We start from the raw sequence: 19,641 nt of genomic DNA on the forward strand, positions 1-19,641 counted from the left end.
TATGCCTAATCTGCTAAAAGTAAAACTTCTTTCTGGTAATGGACTCTAGCTTCATGCCCTACCAGGTGTGATGGGCACAGTGAGGGGTTAGAGGTGTAATCCTACATTTCCACCTGCTGATTCAGGCATAGGAACCAAGGCTGTTTAAGCCACGGTTTGCCTGAAGATCCACAGAGGGGAGCCTGCTTGGCCCTCCTGAACACCTGCTGTGTGCTGGCATTGCTGAGCGCCTGACCTAAGTTTGAGAAGAGGTTAGACTCCATTGCCTTGTAGGGGTGGAGAATAGAAAGAGGACATTCCAAGTAGACGGAAATGTTCTTACCAAGTCACAGAGTCGGGATAGAGAACAGAGCATCAGAAGAGCATTGGGGACCAATCTGGCTAAACTCAGGGGCTTACCTGTAGTTTCCCATGGCTGCTGTAACAACTTACCACAGACTGCATGGCTCAAAACAATAGAAATTTATTCTCTAACGGCCTGGAGGCTAGAACTTCAAAGTCAAGGCATCAACGTCAAGGCATCAAAGTCAAGGGCCATGTTCTTTCTGAAGGCTCCAGCGGGGAGTCTGTCCCATGCCTTTCTCCTGGCATTTGGCGTTGCCAGAAATCCTGGGCATTCCTCACTGCATAGGTGCATCGCTCCAGTGTTTGCCACATTATCATCTCTTGTGTTGTCCCTGTTGTGTCTGCCTCCATGTCTCTTCTCCTCTTAAAAGGACACCCACCAGTCACATTGGATTGGGGCCCACCCTAATCCGGTATGACCTCATCTTAACCATCTGCCAAGATCCTATTTCCTAATCACACCCACAGGTACCCAGGTACCTTATAGGTACTTCAACATATTGTTGGAACTTCAACATATTGTTTTGGACATGGGTAAACCCATCGCATCTGCTGAGCAAATAATAGATGATTAGTTACTATTTGTTGAATGAATGACACCTATTGGGAATATGGTGTGTACACGGTTAAGTGAGATTACTGAGAGTCTTAAATGCCAGGTGGACAGGTTTGGACAGTGCTTTACCAGGGGTGATAAAGCTCATTAATTCAAATGCTGAGTTGATTTGATAGGGCCAGGCACTGAAGAATTATAATTTATAGTTCAGATTTAAGAATTTTAGATCTTTAATCTTTCTAAAGATGTCACCAGATTTTTGTCCTTTGATTCTATTTAAAAAAATGACTCAAAAATAGCATTTGCCAGCTTGGAACACCCAAGTAGCAAGTCTGTGGTATCAAAACAGAGATTATTTCTCTTGAGTTAAAGTCTTTGAAAGCAGCAGGAAAGCAAACATGGAAAAAGCCAGTGGCAAGACCACCGTGAATGTGCTGTCATTTTCCACAATGACAGAGTTTAAGTGTAGCCTCCGCGACGACACATCAGCACCACAGACAGCGCCTTCCACCTGCGCTTCCTAGGTCGTTCACAGGCAGGACCCAATGCATTGCACTTCGCAGCTTTTCATGACAGGGGCTGATGTTTTGGTTTTACCAGTAGGACTGAATCTGTAATGAACAAGTCAGGAGGAGGCTGGTCTCTTCTTGAGTCCCCGTATCAGCTCCCCAGTGGCAGGTGCAGGTGCTGTGCTGGCAGGTAGGAATCAGCTGCAGGCAGCACGCTTTGAGGATTCAGCCTCTTAGAAACATGGGGCCTTCATAAATACCTAGCAGCCTCAGCTTCTGAACCCACCTGTTATGAGTTGAGTTATGCCTCCCCAAAAGATATGTTGCAATCCTAAACGCCAGGACCTCAGAATGGGATCTTTTTTTGGAAATAGGGTCTTTGCGGATGTAATGAAGTCAGTATGAAGGGATGAGGTCATGTCCATAATCCAACATGACTGGTGTCCTTATAAGAAGAAGGCAGTCTGAACACAGACCCAAACGGAACACCATAGGAAGGGAGAAGACCATGTGATGACAGAGGCGGAGATGGAAATGCTGTTGCTCAAGCCAAGGAAGGCCGAGGGTTGCCAGAAAATGCCGGAGGCTAGAAGAGGCAAGGAAGGAGTCTTCCCTGTAGGCTTTTGAGGGAGCAGGGCCCTGCCGACCCCTTGATTTCAGACACCTAGCTTCCAGACCTGTGAGAGAAGACATTTCTGTTGGCGGAAGCCCCCTAGTCTGTAGCACTGTGTATGGCAGCCCTAGGAGGGGAACACACTGTTCCTTTCACCCCAGTTTCCCTGTCTTGCGCTTCCTTATGTCCTTGTACTCTCAGGTTAACTAAGCAAACTATTACTAAGCTGTTTGTGGTTGTTGATGGCATCATGGGGTGCATAGGGAGCTGCCGAGCATGGCCTGGTCTGTAGAGGGACCTTGTTTGGTGGGTCACCACAAATGTGGAATTGAGGAGACACAGGAGTAAGGGAACTAATGGGGATGGTGAGCAATGACTACCACCAACTGGGGCTAGTAAGAGAGGGCGTCATTACCACCCTTTGGCCTGAAGGAGACAGGGTAAGGACGACAGTTACCAAAGCCAGGGCCAGTGTAGCTGTGGCTGCAGGAGATGGCTGCCTAACAGGACCAGTGGCCTTCTGTCACCTTCAGCACAGCAGAGGGGGAGACGGGGTGGGCTGTTGTTCTCCTACCCTGTGGTTTCTGTTAGCTTCACCCCACCTGCTGCTGGAGGGCAAGATAGCCTTGTGGATGCTCTCTATAAAGGTTGTTCTCCTTGGGGTACAAAAATGGGTGAGTGAGGTTCCCAGGAGGGGGGGTGTGGGGAATGTATACTGACCATGCCAGACGGGCAGGGGCCAGCGGTCAGCAACCCACTACTCCCCTCAACTGTGACTTGCCCAGTCTGAAAAGTTCCCCTTCAAGTCTGTTGGCATTTTGGTGGTACTTTTATTTATTATTATTATTGTGGGAAATAGCTGTATCTTAATGCTCAGTCCTCATACAGATTCTGTTAACGCTCAAAGATGATGGGGCAGCAATGGAGGCAGACACTTGACCAGGACGGGACAGACAGTGGTGGTCTTGTTGGAGCAGAGGCAGAGACCGCCAAAAGGACAGTGCTGGCTAGGGGTGCGGGAAGTAAGACTCACGCACAAAGGAAGAGGACGCAGAGTGGGTTCCAGTTAATGGAGAGAGCGAGTGAGAGGAAGACTTGGGAAAGGGCCCCGGACCCAATCCCAAGAGAGAAATTGGTGCAGGGAGTCTCTGAGTGTGAGAATCAGGGGGAGCACAATAGTATCCTCTCACAGGGCTGGGTGAGAAGCAAACGAGTCCATGGTGGAAAAGTGATTTTTAGCCATAAAGCATTATACAGGATACATATTAAGTGTATAACAATTAATACGATACCAGGCCTCTAGTTTGGGGTACGGGGAGATGTCCGAACAGTTTCAGCTAACCTGATGGATTGTGCATGGCTACTCATGGTCAGCTCCACCCGTAATAAATAAAAGGGGCTCTATTTTCTCAATGCAAGGTAGAGGACCCAGGTTATGAAGGCAGGAAAGACCTAAGAACAGAAATCAGACACATTAATCGAGAGGAAGAACCTCAGCTTTGCCAACCCCCTGGATTTGTTCCCTGTTTACTTCACCCCACGAGAGTCTCATGCATGTGGTCATTTTCGGTATTGTAACTGACTGGCCAAGAAGAGATGCTTCTGAATCTCTTACAAGCAAGTGCATGGAGGAGAGCCGGGGTCATAATCCCATTCCTAAGGGGAAACCCTGTTTAATTTGTTTGGTGAGGCCATAGCAACAACAAGTAGCAGTCTCAAAGAGCTCTCGAATCCCCAGCCTCCCCGTGCGTCCTTTCTTTAGCTCCCAAGCAGAACAGTCCTCTGGCTCTCTGGTTCCTTCTGGTTCCATCTCTACTTACTCTTCAAATGTAGCTTCCCTCCAAATTTCATCTTCCTCTCTTTTCTCCTCTTGCTCAGGCTCCCTTTCGGAGGTGTCTCACCTATATCCACTGCTGAATTTCTTGTGGTGAACACAGATTTCCAGGGGTCTCCTGGAAATCTTCACATGCATTTCTCAGCAGTAGCTAAACCTGACCACATTTCATTCAACACCATGCTGCTTCTCTTGCCATATTTATTTGTCATGGCTCTTGGGACTTCCACCCTTGTTGTCACTTGGGCTGGAAACCTCAGTCATCTTTCATTGTTTGCTCTCCACTCTTTCTAGACTCCAGATTCTCTTGGCATCTAGATAATCAGTTGCCAAGTCCGCCCCCCCCCCCCCACCTTTTCTTCCTTTGAACTTCCTTCCCAGTCCAATGCCTTGGTTCTGCTCTAATTTAAGCACTTACTAATGCTCGTATGGATTATTTCAACAGCTTTGATATAATTCTAGGCCATTTTCTTCATTGTCTTATGAGTTATCTTCCTATAACACAGGTCAGTTAGTTTTACACTCTCAAAATCTTCAGTGGCTTCTTCTTGCCCAGAGTATTCGGTTCAATTCCTGGTTGTGGCTTCAAGACTCTCTGGATTTGTCCCAACCGATCTCTCTGGATTTACCACCCACTGTGCCTGCCTTCACGCTCCTACTTGTCACACCGCACACCTCGGCCTTCCCTGAACTTGCCCTTCAGACCTCTGTGTTTTCACTGGTACTGCCCGTGGAATCTTCCTCACTTCCATTCAAATCCACGTCTCCATGTAGCTTTCCCTGAGCCGCCTCATTGGAATCAATCATCCCGTTTCACCTTCCCACGGTATTTTGCTTACTCCTCTACTAAACTACACTTTGTCACTTTGCTTCATGTGATAGCTACCTGCCTTTCCTCCAGATCGGGAGCTTCTCCAGGGCAGCCACAGCATCTTATTCCCCTCTGGGTCCCTGTGGCTCTGTCCCACACAGCTTTTACACATAATGGGCTCTCGATAAATGTGAGTGAGTGAGCCAGTGAATGCTATTCAAATTACACAATGTGGGTAATTGAGAGTCTGGCTTCAGAACTCCTGATCTTCCTTCGCCGTAGTCAGAAGTTCAAAAGAAGAGACTCCAGTTACTGGAGGGGCAGCCAGTGGGACGTCTGAGATGGAAGTGCAGCTGCACTCTCGTTCTGTTTGGCTCCGGTGGTTTTGTCCCATGGCCTTGACTTGACATTTCAGTTGGAAATTTGCAATGCAACCAAAATAGTTTCTTCTGTTTCACCCAATAATAAGGCTTTCTAAAGCCCTTCATTTTCACTCACACATTTCCCTTGAAAATCAACGCCGCTGCAAAGTGGGGCTAATTCAACCACCACCCATGCGGATGTGGTTGTGAGGATGACTTGAAATGGGACATTTTTAGACTCTCCAATATGTCAACAAGTTAAGCATTTCATTCACTTAAAAGATGTAAATAAATGCAGCTGCATCTGTCTATATGAACAATGAAAGTGAGATCGCAGTGCTAAGCCAAGTGAGAAGATGCTCTAAATTGAGAGAGACACCCAGCTTTTGAGGATAATTTAAGGCACGTTAATAAATATATTTAGAAAACTCCTGTACCATACATAACTCATAACTTCAGCTCATCTTTTTGTCCCTCTATGAGCCAGCAGAATTCATAACGATAGTGGAAGAACAACAAATAAAGAACTGGCTGCTTCCCAAAACCAATTAAAGAGCGAGAAAAGGAAGCGACATGCATTAGACATGCATGTTGAAATTTTGCATTACAATACTAAAAATAATTATATAACTTCATATCCCTCATTAGGGTCTTTTATTGAATTAAGCAGTGTTCAACTTTCAAGAACTAGATTTCCAGAAATCAGTGTGAAAGGCTGTTTGTTTAGAGACATAATGCATTTTCTGGTAAAAATGCCATTATAAATGCAAGTAGGTACCCAGGCTGCCCACTAAAGCCATTTAAACTCACAATATTGATGCCACATTGTATCTTTGCAAGTAAAAAAAACCATTTTCATGGCAATATTAGCATTTATGTAAGTAATTTACTGTCTCATCCCTGAAATGGATGAAGAAAGGTTTTCCTTTTTGCTAAATGATAACGCTGGTGAAAATAGATTTAATTAAAGAAGATGAAAATGTGGGTTGGTACCGTAGTGGAGAGTCTGAAGGGGAATTTGGGCTCTTTCCCAGGCTTTCTTATTTGATGCTTTGGTTTTTTATGACATTCAATCTCACTTCCAAATGTAGGACCTTCCTTTTTCCTCATGTGGATATATCACTGGCGCTGCTTTAAGCCTACCATTCAAATTAGGGTCATTTTCCTTTGGCTCCCAAATGCAAGGAAAAGGGGGCAAAAGGGGGGGGTCATTTTCCTAGGGCGAGTGAGCAAAAGTTACATGAGAGCAAAGAGGGAGAAGAGTGTGCGTGCCTGTGAAAAAGAAATTTCCCACGTGGGTAAAATGGGGCTGAGTCAGCAAAAATGCATGATTTCCCCTTAAAGGAGAAGAAGCCATTCCTTAGGTTTGAGAGTTTCCCTGCCAGTCATGGTCATGCTGCGGCCCCCTGAAAGGCAGGCAGGACCACAGAAGCAAGTGGAGAAAGGACAAGCACCACGTGCAGCTGGCTGCTCCTGTTTGTGGGATGTTCACAACTTGGTTGTTTGTAGCTTTGAGCCTTACTGTTTATTCTCATTAGCAACTTGAATTTTACAAGTATTATTATGATTTCTTCCTTTTTCATTTTCCATTAACTGCTGTATCCTTTTTTAAAAAAAAAAATTGAATCTACCTCTCAATTTCCATCCCCATCACCTGCATCCAGGTTGCTACCACTCTTTAGGCTCATTGGACCTTTATGCAGCCAGGAAAACTCCTACAGCTTCCTCTTTTCTTCGAAGGTTGAAATTTTCAGCCAAGTGTTCTGGGCTCCCATGGATAGGGCCTCACCCTTCCTAGCCAGGCCCATAGCTGGCTCCAATTCAGTGCCTGGCACTTGCTGTCCCCTCTGCTTGCACATCTCTGCAGGGACTTCTCTGAGGGTGGAAGTGCTCTTGGTCTTGTTCATCTTTATACACAAGATCTAGAACATTCACTCGATTGGCTGATTGATTGGAGTCGCATAGGTTACTTGAGAAACCTGCTGAGTCTCTTCATTATCATTCTGCAACCAATAGGATCAACTGCGAGACCTGACTTTTTAGCTAGATTGGCCCTGTGGCTATACAAGAGGTTCTGTTACGCTGTTAGAGAAGCTTTGTGGTTCTCTAACCTTGACATTTACTGCTGAGATCCTAAAGTCCTGAGTTTGTTTTTTCCTGTGAACTCACCAGTGCGTTCAGAAGCAGCCAGCCCAGAGCCTTTCTAGCCATTACTCCCATCAACGTGGTCATTGACAGCCTCCCCTTGGTCTGCTGAGCCTTGGCTTTTGTGAGCACTTCCTCCCACGCAGCCGCAGCCAGCAGTGATGGTTTAAGTAACCATTTGCCACTGCCTGCCCTGGACTCCCAGTATCCCATTCCCGGCGGGCAGTGAGGTAATAACCCTGCATCCCCGTGACGTCAGTTCAGATAACCAATACTGATTTTTGCCTTTGAGTCAGTTTCCTGCGGCTATTTTAGGAGTCAAGCATTAGTTTAGTCAGGGAACAAAAACTACTCTAGAGCTTTTAAACAGAGGGAATTAAACACAGGAAATTGGTATCAAAGGTCTTGGAGCAGTGGAAGAACAAAAAGGGGGCTGAGTCACTCAAACCTTGGTCATTTTAGAGCCACTCCACCACTAGAGCTGGATACAGAGATGCCATGGTGTCGGCAGAGCTCACGACTGCCATGCTGCTGAGGCTGGCGGCTAGAGCAGGAACCTGGGAGCTCTCACTCGCTCCCGCCGCTGCTGCCACCACCACCATTATTGCTTTGTCACTGCTGTCACTGCTGCCACCGCTAGAATCGGGAAAAAAGGTGACTTCTCCCTTCCTGCTGCTTTCCAGTGTCTTCCCCACGGTGATGGGACGAATTTGACCGGGACACAGCAGTACTCTGCATGGAGTACACTTTTTTAGTCACATAGCCTATGACAATCATAAGTTAGAAATAGACACTCTTCCATTTTGTTGGACATAGTAATTGACAGCTGTGAGATGCATGAGTGCTCACTGGCCCACCTGAGTTCATACCTGCCAGCTGTCCCCATGTTGCAGGCTGAAGGAGAGAAGGGGTATTGATCTCCAGAATTGCAAGATTTCCTAACAACTAGAGATATCCCAGCTCCTCTGGCAACTTGACAAACGACTGGGGAGGAACACAGAGGGCCCCGCAATCCTCAAGTGTTCTGAAGACAATGCCACAGGTGCCCGATGTTTAGAAACGCTCCCTCTCCCTTCGCTTTCCTGGGCTTTGCCTGGTACTTGTACCATAAATGTCCTAAGGGAGGCAGTGCTGAAAGGGACCCAGTCCTCAGGGTCACCGTAGCCCAAGGCCTGGTGGGACAGGGGGGCCTTGGACTGGAAAGAGCGTCTCCTCCGGCTTCTCTCACTGAACATGGATTCCAACCGAAGTTTATTAGAATTTAGTTTAGTGTTTCATTCTCATCTTATACTTGGTTCATGATTGTTCATGTCAACTGTGATTTCACTGATTTATTATTAATTACTGAAAATTCAGATGTCCCCACAGAATTGCTTTTTCTGTCCATGTTGATTGTGTAGTGCTCTTATTAAAGGAAATCCCTAGTTAGGAAATGACAGTGGTTTCCAGCTATATCTCAAGCTAACCAAGTGGGATTTAGTAGAAGTCCATCTGTCCGTCCATCCATCCATCCATCCATCCATCCATCCAAATAGCCATGTACCCTATGAACCACCCACTCACCAGACCTGCATGGGACACCTGTATTGATCACCCCCTATCAGACAGGCAGTGAGCCCCCCATCACTGGTGGAGGGGAGCACGATTGCCCCGGCACGCTGCAGTGACACAGTTCTCGAAATTCTCACTGGATAAACTGGAACATACCAACGGAGATGGATGTGCTGGCCAGTTGAGGGGGAGATGGTGAGATGGAATTGGAGGGCTGAAGACAGCAGCTATCAAGGAACTGAAGAACGACAATGAAGGCTAAATGTATTAATCACCACTTAGAGGCTAAGTGTGGAAGCTGCAGCCAGGTGGCAGAATAAATCTGGGTATCAGCCTCAGATCTTAATTATCAGAGTAGCAGTGTCCTGAGGAGGTAGAATTCTCAATTTGGTCAAGTCTGCTACTCCAAGGTCAGGGCCTACAGTGGGGCAGAGTGAAGTCCTGAGACATGCAATGGGGACATCTGGGCAGAGAAAATCTTTAGATCCCTCTGAACCTCTGGGCCCATAGAAGCAGCCCATGCCTCTCTGTGAAAGGCCAGCACTCCCTTTCACTCCAAGATGATGCCACTGGGCCAGGAAATGGGCTTGAGTCATAACATAACCTGGCTGGAGAAGTATGGGGGCTGCTACCCTAAAGGAGCTGCAAGAGGGTTTACTGGCAGGAGCTGGGGGGTGCACATGGGCAAGGGTTCTGAGGGTTCTCGATCAAGAGAGGACATAGAGTTGGTGATGGAAGTTTAGCAAAGTGGGACTACGCTGTTGCGGTACAGGACTTGATATCTCGGCCAGCATCCTGGGAGACGGTGCTAATACGCTGCTAGAATAGTTCTCAGAAGCTTGGAAGAAGCGATGGTTCGTGTTAACTGAAGTAGAATGTCAGAAATGCTGTGGCGGACAGCGAAAGAAGGGACCGAGGGCTCAGAGAAGTGGGCGTGCTAGAGTGGAAGTCTGTCCAAAGCTGGAAACTCGCCGATGACTGTATTTGGTGGGCAGGTCAGAGAACACTGTTTACCCAGATAATAAGGTAGGACGAGGGGAGCCCTGGCATCATCGAGGAGCCTGGTGGTGATTCTCCTCCACAGGCCAGGGCTCATATTGGGAGATACTGTTACAGAGCTGAGCTCTCTTATAGAAACGGAGGTGGTAGGCTCCAAAATAATGGAGGCCAGGAGGTGGCACTTATTTGCCAGAGCAAGATGGAGTGTTATTCCTGTAATGAGAAGCAAGGCTGGAACGAGAGCCATGGGGAACAGACACTCCAACCCATGTCAATGCTTAACAGAACTCAGCACCCCTTGGGGCAAGGTAGATGGGAGCCACGGAAGTGATTGAGGATGGGTGACCAGGAGGCCGAGGGCAGCTGTCCCAATTTACAAAGTCATCATCTTTTGCCTAATTCCCAGATATGAGCCGGTTTTCAGACCCCAAACCGACTGACAAAGAAGCCAGGGTTCCATGGTCTCTGCCATTGGATGGCCCCGCCACACCGTGGCAAGAGCGTGTGGCAGCCGTCCTCCCAGTCCTTACCCAAAGTGGCCTGTTGTTGTTTACTGGAGTAACTAACTGTTTACTGGGGAAAAGGAAATGTTCCAGTATCTCTGTGACGGTGCAGTATGGGCCTGGAGTTGAAATCGAGTCTTTGGAGCTCAAGGTATTCTCATATATAAGGGCCCTCTGTAAGACTGGGGAGCAAAGAGAAGCCAGGCAATAAATGCAGCCCTGGCCCAGGTCTGGCTCACAGCATCAGCAACAGAAGAGGCCCTGAGGGACCAATGAGGTGGAATGGCCTGGCCAGTTGGAGTCAGCTAGTCTCTTCGTCCGTCACTTCAGTGCTAAAAGGCGGTTAGAGGGTGCAGCTTTGTAGACAACTGAAAAACAGTAATAAACTAACTTTTTTATCACTGTGTGCCGTCAATTCTAAACACTCCATAAAGTGTTCTTCCTCCCCCCCCCATCCCCCAGCACCCTCCTCCCACCACTCCTCCTGCTTCCTCGCTTCGGGAGCCCCTGGTGTGGGAGGGTCGGGGAGAACCATCACAGCCCACTCTGGAAGCAGTCCCGGGGTGACGCGTGGGGAGTATGCTGTGGGGAGCAAGCTTCCCTGCTTCCCTCTTCCCTTTAGACCCAACACCGCCGCTTCTGAAAGACAGCAGTATCATTTTCAGCTTTTAAAGTCAGTTAATTATACTGCTGTGAGCTAGTGAAATAATTAATAAATGTTAACATTTGCATGTCGTTTTAATTAAGAAATAAATGTCTCTAAGAGAAAAACTGCCTGCTAGCTTACCCATTAATTACCAGAGTACTGAAGGCACCCTTTGCAAGGTGGCACCGAAAGTACCTTGGTAAAATTAGCCATCCATCATCTCTTGGTAACGTGGGCTCGGTGCCATTTTTCCTTGAAGTTCAAACTGCCAGCCAGGTGAAGAGAGGGGAGCCCTTACCTGGGTGGAGCAGAGACAGAGGCAGCTCGACTCTATGCATTTGGGGTGCTAGGCAAAGAGTTTTGCTGCAAAGGATGTTCCTATGAATAGTACCTTCTGTTTTCTACTTCTTTTGTTGTTGTTGTTTTTAAAGAGATCAAAATGCTTATCATATTATGGAATTAACTTGTGATTGGTCTTCTCTTTCCTACATTTCACTGGGGTTTTTGAATATTCCCGATCAGACAATAAAATGTAAGTGGTCAGGGGCTGGAGCTAGGTCTATCTATAGGGGTCCTCTTTTTTTTTTCAAGTTAAAAAGCTATATTTTTTTAAATTGTGAGATATAATACAATTAGTAAAATGCATAAAAACAATAGTAAGGTTTTCAAATTATTATAAAGCAAATACTCAGGTCAAAAACAGACTATTGCCGGCGTTCCTGCGCCCCTGCTCACCCCTTCCTAATTGTATCCCTTCCGCTCTCCCCAAAGGCGGCCACTGTTCTGACTTCCATGAGTAGCGTGTCTTTTCTTTTTTTTTTTTACCACTTAAATATGAATCCCTCAACACCAAATTTTAGTTTCATCTGATTTTGAACTACATATGTAATCCTAGAGGAGATTGGGCTCCGCTTTGTATTTGTGAAACTTACCGATATTGTCAGATGTAGTTTCGGTGCATTAACTTTCACTGTGGCGTGCGGCGGGGTGAGGATGGCACAACTGATCCACCCGTCCGACTCGTGGTGGGCATTTGCCTCGTGCCAGTGATGCCGCTGTGTACATTCTCGTACATGTCTTTTGGTGTAGATATTATGGAGTATGGGATGCCCCTTCCAGATGCTTCCATACTTAGGAGTGGGGTTGCTGGGTCATAGGGTGAGCATGGTGGCGGACACTGGAAACAGTTTTCCAAAATGATCGAATCCTTTGCGCACCCTTCAGTAACAGCACATGGGGCTTCTGTCGTTCCACATTCTTTCCCAAGCAGGGTGTTCCCTGACTGTTTAATTTTACCCATTCAGGTGAGTGTTTAGTGATATCTCATTGTGGTTTTAATGTCTTCTCCCTCGTGATTTAATGATATTGAGCACCTTTTCATAAATTTATTGGCCATTTGGATATCTTCTTTTGTGGGACTCCTTTCAAGCTTTTTTTTTCCCCTACTGGGTTCTCTGTTGTTGTTTTATTTTTAATTGGCTTTTAGTAGTTTTCCATGTCGTCTGGTTATGAGCCCCCTTTCTGGCTATATGTGTTAAAACTACGTTCTCTCACTCCGGTTTGTCTTTTTATTCTCTTCTGCGTGTCAAAACAAAAGTTCATGGTTTTGACAATGAAAGTTCTTAATTCTAATTATTCCCACAAACCCCTCTTTTCCTTTAAGGTTTGCAGGTTTTCTTTCTTGGTCATCAATGCATTCTCCTGTATCATTTTGTAAAAGCTTCTTTTTGTTTGTTTTAAGTTTTTGTCTTCCGTAGTTTTTGGTCTTTCACATTTCAGTCTTTCATGTTTAGTTCTACAACCCACCTGAAACCGATTTCGGTGTGAAGGAAGTCAAGTGTTAGCTTTTTTCCTCATGTGTACACCCTTACTCTGACATTCACACCAAGGCCACACCTGCCCTGGTCTGTCCCCTGTCCCCTGGCTGCGCATGGCGAGGTTCTAGCGCCAGACCACCGCTGCACCCTCGTGGGCTCATCCAGGGCAGACCTTTGCTTGGAGATTACTCACCTGTGAGCTGGGACTTTCTCAGCGGTGCCTGTGGCCTGAGGCTCCTCCTTCACAATACTCCTTCCACCTCCCACAGGCATCAGACCTGTATTGTGGCCCAAGGCTCTGCCTGCCTCCCCCTGCTGCCTTCCTCTTCATCCTTCAGAGGCACTCCCCTCTCCCTCAGTCAACACCTGGCATGTCAAACCCTGTCTCAGCACCCGCTTCTTGGAGGACCCAAGCTGACACACAGTGGGTAGATCCTAGAGTAAGAGACAGAATCACACTTCAGGGTCAAGGTGACACAGGACAGAAGGAGGGCAGACTGAAGGACTTCCTGAAAGAAGAACGCATGGCCACTAGTGGCTGGCAGTGTGGAGGGCCAGGGAGGGGCTGGGGTTGAACACGGCTCCACGATTGAGACTAAACCCCTGGGTCGTGGAGGTGGAGCGCATCTGGGGAACCATGGCTCACCCTAGTTCTGCGCTAATGAGATATTTTGGTCGTGAAAAAATTAAGAGTCTGTTGAGTTATCTTCGTATTGGGCTTTAAGTTTGCTGAGTGCATTTGCATATCATCTATTCTTTACCAGGCTTTCGGATAGGAGAGAAAAGGGGAACAATTAAGGGAGGTCCTGTGTCTCTCTCCTTCCCTGTGGTTTTAACTGTCACCCTTTACTTCTGTTTCCAGGGGCAGAAGGTTCAGCTGAAGCAATCGGTCAGGTCAGGCCATCTCTAGTCCAGACAGAAGAGCAAGGTAGGGTTAGCATGCGGGAAGCCTGTGTGTGGTGGCTGGGTGAGGGTTGGAAGTGGGGGGTGGGTGAGTGGTGATGCTGATCTGTCTGGGTGGCAGCATATTTCATAACAGTTAGAGACGCTGACTTCACAGTGGGGGTGAAATGTTGACTTTTAGGGGTTACAGCTAAATGGTGTCACTGTCAGAGGAGAGAGAAAGGGGATAAAACGTGAAGAGGTGTACGTCAGTGAGAAGGGCAGAGCATTATGGGTGGTCTGGCAGAAGGACGCTGATACCCTGAAACATTTTAGATACGGATACATACTCTGGGTGAGTGTGTTCCTGTGTTCGTGTGTTCGTTCTAGCCACAGGCAGGGTAATTCAAAAGGAATTTGGTGGAGGGAAAAGAAGAGTGAAAGAGGTGTGGAGTCAGAAATGTTCCAGAGAACTGTAACATCCTTAGGATTTGCAGGCTTTCACTAAGCCTCGGTCCGCTAGTCCCTGGTAGGCACCACCCGTGGCTGCTGGGCTCTACTGATGACGCAGATGCTGTGTCCAGAAAGGGAGCTAGACCTCGAGGTTTCTTTCCATTCTAGGATTGGACAGGTATTTATTCAAATGAGCCAGATGGTTCAAGAGAGTTTCTAACTTTACACTGTTGGGTACCAGGTTTCCAACTAAATTTGGGCTCTGGCTTTCAGCTTTCCTGTTGGCCTTGAATTGAGAATAGCCTCTCGCTTACCAGCCATCTGGTCTCCCCAAGTCCCCGCTTCTGAATGACGTCTTCCCATAGAAAGGATGAAATCTCACACAAAATCTATAGGATGAATATATATTTTTCCCATAGAGATTGACAGGTGGGATCCTAGAGAGGAATAGGTTCCTGCATTGAAAGAGCCCATGGGGTGTGAGTCGTATTTGTGTTTGATTTCAGAGGGTGGGCTCACGTGGTGAGGGGTGCCCTAGATGGGGCAGTCCATGGCCTGTGCTTCTAGATCTTTTCTTTCTTGAAACTTCTTCTTCTATACACACAGACTCTGGTAGCAACTGTCCATAATCTGGCATCAAAAATGTTTGTAAATGCCTGCTATTGCAAGGCTGTGGTGGCACAAGGTGGTAGAAGGAACAGTCACTGCCAGTTTGGAACATGTCTCTGGTTTTCAAAGGTGACAACGAAAGGGAACGACTTAGCTTTAACCATAACGTTAATTATTTTTAGGAAAGTAACCCATTATTGTTTCTATCAGGACTGGTCTGGGCAGAAGGCTGTAACCAGGGCATGTAGACACCTCAAGACCAATCACAGCACACACTGTCTCTGCTTCCCACTCTCGACCCCTGTCCCTGACAGCCCCGTGGCTTTTCCTCCTCGTGAGATCAGGCCAAAATGGACGTCAAGGGCCAATTGGAAGAGGGTAGGAAGTCACCCAATGGAGCCCGGGACCAGAGGGGCTGCATAGAATTAAAAGGAGATTTTACCACTTGGTTTGCTCTGGGAAGTCTGGAGTTAGTGGGGAGGGGGGTGGGTGTGTGAGCCTCAGGCCCCTCCTCCCAGGCACCAGATGCAGAGCCGCGCACACCTCGCTGCACACCACCTGCCGCCTGGCCCGTGCATCTGGGTGGGACCCACACCAGGACGCCGCTGTCTACCAGGAGGAATAATTATAGCTGCAAAAAACGTGCGGCGCCACCTGGATGGATATGGCTCAGTTGGTTCCTGACAGGTCGCTGGCTCGGAGAGCCTGCAGCAGCTGAGGTGCCGGGCGGGGAGGGTGGATGATTTAGGACTAGACCAGAGGTGGGCACACGTCGCCCACCCCACGGGTTGGAATCTCTTAAGTCTCACATTACAAATGCCCCGAAGACTGTGTGTGAGCAGATCTGGAACCTAAAAGTTCACTCGGTCTAACCCATCAGGTTTTCCCAATAACAACGGGGCAGTCTGTAAGGCTGGTAGCCACTGCCCCGAATGACCTTGCAATGCTTGGAGGCTCCTCTCCATATCTAACGGGCGTGTTTTAGGAGCAGTAGGCCTGCATGTACGTATATGAGTGTGCCGAAGGGAACCCGGTGCCAGTGTTTTTCTCCTGCAGACCTTTTAAACAAGTCTCGTCATTGTGCTTTCAGCTTCTATTGTCCAGCCACTCACCCTGAGTCACGGTCTTGTCACAGCCGTACGTCCTGGCCTGCGTCACATCTGCAACCAAGGTGGAAAATATAGGCACGGTGCCTGAGTCATGAGGCGCTGCTCTTAAGGATAAGGCTGTGCATTCCCTGGGCTTGTCGAGTAGGCTTAAGCCACGGGGAGCGTGACCCCAGCGCTGCCTTCTCTCATTCTTTGCTCCAGGCCTTTCTGTCCAGCGTGCTTCCCCTGTGTACTGCACTCTCTGAGCCTCCCTTCCTGCTGCTCTGCAGCCTGGGGCTATCTGCCCCTTGCTCCCAACGCCCTACTGTGTCAGGCTAACTCTGCCTCCTCTTTGGAGTCTGAGGAGTTGCTCCCCCTTAGGTTTCTGAGCCCCAAGGCCTGGTGCTGTGTGGCAGCCCCTGCTCATTTTATCACACCACTTATCACATCCCCTCCAGCCTCCCGCCTCCCTCTGCTTATTCCTTTCCCTTACTAAGCTGCGTTCTCCACGAGGCAGGGGCTGTGTTGATTTTCTCCCAGCAGACGGTAGGCACTCGAGCACTGCGTGAATGAGTGAACCCTCCCGGTTGCTTCCCTGACACTGCTGAGGTCTGGCCAGCTCCCCTTCTTTTTCTCCTGTCCCTCATTCACATCTCCCTGTTCCCACGCCTCCCCGCTCCATGAAACACAGCTCTTTTCTGGCCTTTTTTTCCTCTTTGTTTTCATTAACTCAGAAATTTCTATCGTTCATCCCTATATCCTACCTGCATGCCATTTCTCTGAAGCCTGTTTCGATGAAATAATAAAACCCTCTGTGTGTGTTTGTGTTTCCCCTGAACTGCATGATGGTTATGGGAAGACAAACGCAGAGCTGTAGGGAGAAGACCTACTTCCGAGCCCTTATGCTGGAAATGTCAACATTACCTGCAGCTCTCTCTGGTTGGGGGCCCTTTTGTGTGACTGATGTTTTCGAGTTCGTTTAGGGATTTATAACATTTGGGCCAGAAGATAATCCCAGGCAGACATGAGCAGGCCATTATCCGCCCTCCTTTCCTGTCTGTTGTAGACCGTGTAGCGATGTGGAGCGCCAAGGCGGGCTCCACTGTGCCTCGGCTTTTATTCTGCCACCATCGGGCGGTGGCTCCCCTCACAGTGGTTTCACCGAAGATGTTTCCTAGTTAAAAGTGGAATCAGTGTGGGGGGAAGGGCGAAACCTGTTCGATGTTTATTTTTAATAAAGTTGGCATAAAGGATGGGGGCGGGGGGGCGGGAGGGGCGGGAGGTTTGGAACGGGAAGTGGGGGAGACGTGTTAGTCCTTGACTTTGAACAGACCTGGAATGTGATCCTGTGGCATTCTTCGATCTATCAACAAGTGTGGGAGTTGCGAGAAAGCCACTGTTTAGTTTTGCTCAAATCTGTTCTAAAATATTTATAGTGAGATGAGAATGAGGAGAATGGTCACTTAGCATGCTCTATCCACTGTGCCACGTTATTTTACCGAGTCATCATCTCTTTCATTGTTTTCATAAAATATTGAATAGCTTCAAAAGGATATTAATAAAACATATGCGACACGTACGGAATTATAATAGTGAACACCTGTGCTCAGCTTTACCTTTGAAAGGCCATCCTCCACCTCCATCAGATGCAGCCATTCTCCAAAGTTTTGTGTTTATCATTTGCTTTCTTTTAAAAATGTCTTTTTCGCTTTTCATTATATCTCAAAACAATGTATTGGGTAGTTCTGCGTGTTTCTCGGCTTTATGGAAACGGACTCCTACCGTATGTATTTTCTGCGACTTGCATCTTTCACTCACGTTTGCTTGTGACATTTTCCCATGTTGCTGTGCGTTGCTGTGATTGGTTCCTTTTCTCCATCATATCGGGTCAGTCTGTAGGGCGGCCCCTCAGTGTGTCTGTTTGTCCTAACACGCGTGGACACTCGGGCTGCTCCCATTTCTGTAATGGCGCTTGCGGGCGCCCCTGGTGCCCGTGTTCAGGAGTTCCCAGGTATACATAGTCCTGCTTGTGGAACTGCCGGGTGACGGCATGTATGAGCACCGTCACTCTGCCCAGGTAATTCCAGACGGCTTGCCAAGGGCTTGTACGAATTTGCACCCCCGCCCCGCCCCCGCCCCCCGCCGGCAGTGTGTAAGTGTTCTGGGTTTTCTATGTCATGGCCAACCCTCGATTTTGTCAAACCTTTTCACTTTTGCCAAGCTGGGAGGTGTGAGACAGTATTTCATTGTGGTTTTCATTTTGCTTTTCCCCGATGACAAGTGAAGTTGAGCATATTTTCATTTGGCTGTGGCTATTTATATTTCCCCCTTCGTGATGAGCCAGTTCAAGTCTTTTGCCAACCTTTTTCTGTGGAGATCTATGTCTTTTTCTTACAGATTTGTAGGAATTCTTGGTAGATTTTAGCTACTACCTGGGCTCTAGAGAGGGCGGGCTCCTGCAGTCTCCTCGGGGGTAAGAGTCTGACCAACAGCGTGTAGGAACTGAGGTGGAAGGAGGCGCAAGGGGGTGGAGGTCCCTCAAAACCCAGCGTGTGAACCTTCGACTCATTGCCCTCATACCTTTAATACACTACCCCTGGCCTCAGTTTTTCTTAGCATCCTCCTTTTTTGCCCCTTCCGGTGAGGAAGCCCTGGTCTTTGGCCAAGCAGTGCTAAGGGGACGAAGGGGGCGGAATCGGGCTGCATCTTACCTAGACTTTCGGTTGGATCCCTGTGCTCAGCCCCAACTTCGGCTCCGTTCTCCGAGGTGCTGGGAGTTGGGGCAGGGTCTATCCCCCATTGGCCTTCTCACTCAGTCACCGCTCACCCACCTGCTTTCTAGTCCCACCATTGCACTGTCCTCTGTCTCCTGTTCTCTTTGGTCCCAGGTGTGGCCTTCCCACAAGACTCTTTCCCATTTTTCTGGGGGTTTGTTTTTGAGGGAACAGAGGCTGACGATTGTGTTTAGTCTGCCATCTTTCACCCCTAGCCCTAAAACTTCTGGAAATAAAGAAAGCATCTTCATAGGGAAAAGCTGGGGAAGATTGCTCCAGTTGTCTTAGTCCCTTCTACCCCTCGTATAAAAGCCTGTTGCTTTTGTGTCTGAATTTCACAGGGCTCTGCTATCTGCTAGTTTATCTGAGTGTATATTTTGACTAATTAACTGGTGCGAATAATAATCAGACCCATAACAAAGTACTCATTGCTCGTGTTTTGCAGACTACGCGAAGCCCAAAGCGTGCTGATTACCTCCTCGAGTGAAGAGGTAAGAGAAGTAAACTGTACTACGCTTTTGAAAACATTGCTCTGGCTTGCATCATGGGGAGAAATGAATTGTCTTTCTTATGAGCCCGTAATTTTGTTATTGACTGCTTGGCTTTTTACAGATGATAGGCCTCATTTTTCTTGTCTTGGAAGATGATTTGTTTAGGTCATAGTCAGCTCATTTGCTTTGCCGCGGATCTTTAGGGATGACATCTAAGTCGCTCATAAATCTAGAATTTGAGGGACAGGCTGTTCATATCCAAATTACAGTGCAAGAAGGACTCCGGGAAGCCTGGAGAGGAGGCAGCTGCAGCTGCTGGTCCTGGGTGCCCTTTGACATCCCTGGGAGCAGGCTGGACATGCCAGCAGTAACATTCAACATTTATCAGTACAGATGATGGGGCCGGTGAGCACAACACAGGAATGAAGACTGGCATCGATAACTGGGCAGAGGGCACACGGGGGAATTCAGGAGTTCTGGGTGGTCTGTGAATTTGTACTCATAAAGTTGACACGCACCTGGCTTTTCTGCTTTCAAATGTGCGAAGGGCCTGGGGTTTCCTTTCTTCTCTCTCTTCGTGCCTCCGCCAGCTCTTCCTGGGTTTATTTATTTCTTTTAACTGCTCTTGATGGGGATAGCCTTAGGTGGCCAGG

General features: G+C 47.9%; 1 protein-coding gene across 1 annotated transcript in view; it reads left to right on the top strand.

Annotated features, from left to right (window-relative positions):
- Window positions 1-13,572: 13,572 nt before the first annotated feature.
- The window catches only part of CNIH3 (cornichon family AMPA receptor auxiliary protein 3), a gene marked incomplete at its 5' end in the record, with an annotated part of 96,691 nt that continues 90,622 nt past the window's right edge, over window positions 13,573-19,641 (top strand). Inside the window, 2 exons of the mRNA XM_071219568.1 lie at window positions 13,573-13,619; window positions 18,943-18,988. Coding sequence (XP_071075669.1) covers window positions 13,573-13,619; window positions 18,943-18,988 — 93 coding nt within the window. The remainder of the gene's footprint in view (window positions 13,620-18,942; window positions 18,989-19,641) is intronic.

This window comes from Desmodus rotundus, chromosome 10 (assembly GCF_022682495.2).
Source record: "Desmodus rotundus isolate HL8 chromosome 10, HLdesRot8A.1, whole genome shotgun sequence".
In the NCBI taxonomy this organism is placed as follows: domain Eukaryota; kingdom Metazoa; phylum Chordata; class Mammalia; order Chiroptera; family Phyllostomidae; genus Desmodus; species Desmodus rotundus.